Source organism: Phaethon lepturus, unplaced genomic scaffold, assembly GCF_000687285.1.
Source record: "Phaethon lepturus isolate BGI_N335 unplaced genomic scaffold, ASM68728v1 scaffold57088, whole genome shotgun sequence".
Lineage (NCBI taxonomy): Eukaryota > Metazoa > Chordata > Aves > Phaethontiformes > Phaethontidae > Phaethon > Phaethon lepturus.
In genome coordinates this window covers 1-6,196 of record NW_010556638.1, presented here as the reverse complement: position 1 = coordinate 6,196, position 6,196 = coordinate 1, and the positions used below count along the sequence as shown (strand labels likewise).

The 6,196-nt window shown below is 40.2% G+C and overlaps 1 protein-coding gene across 1 annotated transcript; it reads left to right on the top strand.

The window, feature by feature from the left end:
• Positions 1 to 200: 200 nt before the first annotated feature.
• Positions 201 to 3,511, top strand: AAED1 (AhpC/TSA antioxidant enzyme domain containing 1; the record flags this gene model as incomplete). The annotated part of the gene is made up of 5 exons (XM_010292514.1): positions 201 to 269; positions 1,797 to 1,850; positions 2,274 to 2,379; positions 2,619 to 2,750; positions 3,384 to 3,511. Coding segments are annotated over 5 exons (489 nt in total), but the record flags the coding sequence as incomplete, so codon positions are not given.
• Between the last annotated feature and the right edge of the window lie 2,685 nt (positions 3,512 to 6,196).

Sequence of the window (6,196 nt, the reverse complement as noted above, 5' to 3'; positions counted from 1 at the left end):
GGCCCCAAGCCCAGTGTCCCTGTTCAGGCTTGGATTAAGCCAGGATCCTAATCCAAATTTGGTGACTGCAAAGAACTCTAATCCTTCCTATTCCCAGTTCCTGATCACCTCAAAATGGTTTGTGCCTGAAGTCAGAATCTGATGCTTCATTGCTATGCAACTATGTTTGTTTCTGACACATCCACCTGGCTATGTTGCAGAATTTTTTATGTTACACTTGTAAGGAGTATGTAGAAGACCTGGCAAAAGTCCCCAAGGCATTTTTACAAGTAAGTACTCTGCCCTTAATATGTACATGAGTTTGCTGTAGTCGATCAGATTTGTTATGTCCCACTGCAGGCTTGCATGAGGCTTAAACCTTTGAGGAATCAAAAAAAGGCTCAGAAGAAAGCTAGCACTTTCGTTGTTTGCTACAATAGCCATAATGTATCTGCCTAGGAGACCCAGGAAAGGATTTACGGCACTACATGCTCTGTTGGAGCAGCATTACTTCTCCTGCCCTGCTAGGAGAAGTAATGCTGTTTTTTTCTGCTGTGTTCTGAACAGTTAGACAACATCTGACAGGCATTTCTTTTGGTATTAGTAAGTGCCCTGGGCAGCTGTCTTCTCCTGACTACTAACTAACTACTGCCCTTTCCATTATGCCAGTACAGCTGACTGATGGTTGTGCATGGAACAGAATCAGAAAATTGATCTGGATTAAAAATAGTCTCTTTTTCGATGGTTATTTGTAAGCTGCATCAGTTGCGTGACCTGTTCTCCAGGCAGCTGCACAAACAGGAGTGACATAGTGACAGAATGGAGAAATGGAGTGGGCAGGGGTTGCTATGGATGGGTATTTGTTGGGTGGTAGGAGATACCAGAGAAAGACAATGATCCCCTGCTAAATGTGGAAGGTCAATCTGTCTCTTTTAGGCTGCCGATTGAAATTCTGTCATATTTTATTCCTAACAGCAGCACAGCTGATGACAGAGACTCAGCTCCTTGCTGACAGCAAGCCTTAGATGGACTAGAAATTTGGGGATGAAAAGGGACAATTTCTTTGGCAGCTCGCCTTCTCAGGACAGATTTTTCTAAACTGCTCAATCAGTGTTACTCAGAACGACATTTTCCTAATTTGGCTGCTCAAAACCAAAATCAAAACCATCCATGCTTTTCTTAGTGTGAGTATTCTGTTTTTAGGAGGGCTTCTTTTCATAACAAGCAAAATGATTCTATATAAGAATGGCAAGTATTATACTCTAATGTTAAAAGAACATTACATTTTATTAACTGCTTTACTGGCATCCAAATGAATGTTAAGTTTTGGCCTCTACTTTAGACTCAGGCCTAGTGTTGCACCTGCAAAAGACAGCAGTACATGCAGATGCAAGTTATATCTATTAATGAGTATCAGTATATATAAATCACAGATGTGTGTACACCAGTATTTGCATGCTGCTTCTTCAGATGCAGGTGCAACTCAGTGAAGATTTTGAATTTCCAAAACCATAGCACGTTGCAGTCAATTGAAAAGATGATGCTACTAATGCTACAGAAAGATTAAAGTTTACACATCTGTAACTTAAAAGTTACGTTTAAAAGTAATTTTTCACTTAATAAATTAATGTAGCTGCTACCTGTGGGTGATAGACAAAGGTGCAGGCTCCAAACATGTAAGTGATGTTAATTTCAAATAATTTTAACTCAGTGCACTGTGGTCATTAACTCAGGACACCAGATTTTTCTAATGCTTTGCAGCCATGCGGAAACACCAAGTTTCTCTTTACAGTTTCAATACCCATGTTCTGTTCTAGGAAGCAAATGTGAGGCTTATAGTTATTGGACAGTCATCTTATCATCACATCAAGGTAAATAAAGTAGTCATTAAATATGTTGTATTCTCTATTGTGTCTTAATCATCTGCATTGAGGGATTTCACTCTGAGTGAAAAGGTGGTCATACACAACCACAGAAAAAGAGGACAATATTCCTTTTCATGAAGCAATTCTAATAGCAGTACACGAATAAAGCGAGTAACTAAAACTTTCAGTTTAAAAACCATTGGGGCCTCCTAAGGAAATATCTTGATTTCACTGGAAGCTTGTTTTAGTAAAAGCCTTCGGGGCTTAAAATTTTTTCGCCTTTAAGTTAACATGACAAATCCATAGGTTTCCAAACTGAGGGGGTGGGGTAGCAGGGTGGCAGTATTTTTTCCCACTGTCAGTAGATCCTAACTGATTACTGTCTTAACCTTAAAAGTACTACTTTTTTTGTATGCATATATTTTGCAGCCCTTTTGCAGTTTAACTGGGTATACACACGAAATGTATGTAGATCCACAAAGGGAAATTTATAAAACGCTTGGCATGAAAAGAGGTGAAGGCAATAACGTATCAGGTAAGAAGAATTTTCTCACCTTGTTTGGTGAAAGCAAAAGAATGCTCTGATAAAATGGTATGATCACAATGTAAATAGGAAGGGAGTTGTCCACCAGACTATCTCCTGTAGGCTATATATTTTGTCAAAACACTTATAATTGGGAAACTCTACACTATTCATGGCAGCTGTTCGATTTTCTTGTTCTCCTCATATACTTTTGTATTTCTAGATGACAAGTATTTTGCCATTTTGTTTAGTGCGGAGCCCTCATGTGAAATCAAACATGCTCCTGGGAAGCATTAGGAGTATGTGGAGAGCAATGACTGGCCCGGCTTTTGATTTTCAAGGAGACCCCGCTCAGCAGGGAGGAGCTTTGATTTTAGGCCCAGGTGAGCTGCTTTGTTCTGTGTGAAAGTTACAGTCTCCTCCTGTAGCTGTTTGCTTTAACATTACCATCTCGGCTGCTGCCCCTGTGGATCCTAAGGAGACAGTCTTGTGTTGAACTGTGTGATTTCGCCAGCTAAAGGGACCTGTGGAAGTGTCATTGTGTAGTCCCACTTCCAACAGAGGTTGCACAAAGCTGATCACAGTCCTGCAGAAATCAATAGGAATGCTGATGGAACAACCTCAAAGTTTGGAGGGTTTTTTTTGACATTGTGGTGTTCACCTACATTCTGCTTTCACATTTGATTCTAGGCACTTAGTGCGGTATTCCGTAGAGGAATAATGCATGAGGAGGGGGGCTGCAACATGACAAAGTAATATCATCAAATCATTAGGAAACATCATGCTACACCAGATTTAATTCAATTAGATGCCTCAATGTTTCTTGCTTCTATAACTCAATTAAAAAAAACCCTATGTCATTGTTTAGAATATCGTATATTGTGCAATCTGTAGAGCTAGTATACATTTGTACAAGAACTAGTAGCAAGTCAGCGTGCTGCTTTGATTCACTTATGTCTTTGAATAAATAAATATTTTATTCAACCATTTACATGTTTATTCTCATTCCATTCCAGGTAATGAAGTTCATTTTTTGCACCTTGATAAAAACAGGCTGGATCATGTTCACATTAACACAGTTTTGCAGCTGGCAGGAGTTAAAACAGTAAATTTCACAAACAAACCCCAGATTATTGACATATGACACACAGTATGTAGATTTTTTTATTCATGCTCTACAAGAACAAGTCTCCAGCGAATTCCCACCAGCATCGGTACTGTTGTGTCTTTATGGGACATCTGAAACCCTGTCTAGAAAATCAGAGCACAGAATACACTGCCTGGCACCTGAAGATAGGCACAAAAGTGCTATTTCTATTGCATATAAGATAACAAAAACTAAAACACAGCTGAGGCTTATTGCAAAAAAATCCTGTAGCTTATTATTTCCTCACCAAGCAATCGTGCTAATATATTTTAAAAAGCTTTGTTCAAGACACACTAAACTAAAAAATCTGGTTTTGCGCAGGAAGAACTTGGAATTCTTGCCTTCAGCAGATCACACTGGCTTTCAGTCCAATACTTCTCAGCGATGTTTTGAAGCTTCCAGCGCCATGTGACAATCTTGTATTAAATTATACCTTGGAACATCACAGTTTTGAACACTAGGACTTAAGCTTATGCCGACTTTTGCATCTGGCACTGGCAGACATTATGAAATATTTTATAGTTTTAAATAAATATTTTAAATATGTCATCCATTGTCTGGAATTCTTTTGCATCATATGGAAAGGTGGGTCTGTAAGACCAGGGAGGGATGTGTCTTAAACACATTTCTGATCAGATTGTCTGTTTTTGGAGTAGGCCATAGTCAATTACCTGTGTTTTCCTATGAAGACTTGCAGGAGAACATTCTCCCTTGTATGTGTGTAACTTTCTCTCAGAGCAAGAGGTCTCTGAAAAAATGTCCTTAGTTATTTCCCTAGACAACTGAGCTAAGGACAACAGCTTTTTTGTTTGCAGTTCGGTCAGGTTTCGTATAATCCATTTTTCTAGAAATGTTTATGTGCAGAGTCTATTGCTTTCATTAAAGTAGATGTGCCCTCTTTCACCCATAAGCCACTTCTTTTTAGCAATTTTAAAATAAGATCGTCCGAGATCTATGGAGGAGCATATCCTCCTCTGCAGTTCCTGATGGTTGGCCTTCACTGTAAAATGCTACTATTCATACATACTTCACCTGCAAATTCTCTCCTCTTCTAAGCCTTAACACTAACACAACTGTAAAACGGTATTCTGTGAAGAGGCTGGTCCCTGCATCCATTAAGGTCACTGCAGGCCCAGAGCAAGCTCCGGAGAGCTCTACACCATTAAGAGCATGTGAAATTAAATGCAGTGTTCCTTGAAAAAAATAAAAGGCTTGCTTATGAAACATAATGATACTGAGCAATGTAATACCGTTAAAGGTACTATGACTATCACCTTATTAATTACAGACACATTTTGATACGGTGTGTTTAGAAGGAGGAGATTACTAATGTAAAAATGCTGTGTTCAATTCCCTGCTTTGCCTACCCAGCCCTCGGCCCAGGGCTAAAAGTAGCCATGTGCAGCCTCTGAACCTGCCTGATTTCAGGGCTGGCCAGAAGCTTCCTCAGAACTTGGTGTAAGAGGCTGGGACAGGTAGCTAGGGCTCGCAGGGGAGTGAAATCTACTTTTCATGACCACTGCCCCTTCCCTGCGGGGCTCCCCCAGCCTCACTCAGTATTTTTGACTATGTCAGAAACTGGAATGCAGCTGCCTCTATGTTACTAAAACCACAGCAGAAAGCAAGATATAAAACTGGTCTTATGTTTGTAAAAAAAAAAAAAAAGACAAATGCAGAAAACTTATTTTCAAGAAGAAAGAATGATAAATATTCCGTTTATTTGTAGTGCTTCCACTCTGCTTCATTAACCTGATCATCACTCCCAAAGACACTGTCCTAGTTCCACTTTTGTTTTGCAGTCATTTAATTTTCATGTTCTTGGCGCTTTTGTTTTTAAAGGATTTGTTTAGCTAGCTGTTTTTCTGCTTGTTTTGCTTTCAGTAGAATTAAAATAATACACAATAGGAATAGTTTTATTGCTGTGTTTTAAATACATTAAATGAGCCGAACTGTAGCCAAAAGAATGGTGGACTCTTAAAAGGGATTGGAATGAATCAAGTTGTAGTTTGACAGCTCTGTATGTTGAAGTCACCCACCCTCACCATGTCAATAATGACATGAACCTCACCCTGGCCTCCGTGTTATCCCAGCAAAGCCACTTTTTCAGAAAACATCTGCAAAGTGCAGACGAACAAAAAGAGGGAGGAAGACAAAGAGGGTTCAGTGGAAGAACAATCCTATTTAGGGCACCGGCCCTGACTTTGTGGCGTGAAGACGGACTCTTGCATCTGGCTACAGCTTCAGCGAGTCCGCTGCCACCCCGTGAGACGACCATCCCCACGCGCATAATGAATTGGAACAACGATGGCCACGGTCACGTATGGCAGAAATGTTCTTTCAAAGTGTCAGCAGAATTTTAGGTCTCTGGTGTTGGTTAGAAGAAGTATTTTAAAAAGTTACGCAGTGAAAGGTGGAAACCAGTGGGAGATAATCAGTGACCTCATACTCAGCAGATGGGCTTTTGTCACGGCCAGTTAGACAGAGGTGGGGAGGGAGTGGTCTTCAGAAGTTGTTTTAACCCCTAGGCTTGCTTTATTTCAGCGCCTACTTAAAAGCATGGTGTGTTTTAAAGAGCCGCTGTGTCTGAGCAGCAGACTCAAACCCGGCTATTTTAACGTCCCAGATAAATCCGTTTAACGTTCAGACCAGAAGGCGGCTGCGCATACTGGACCGCTTTCATTT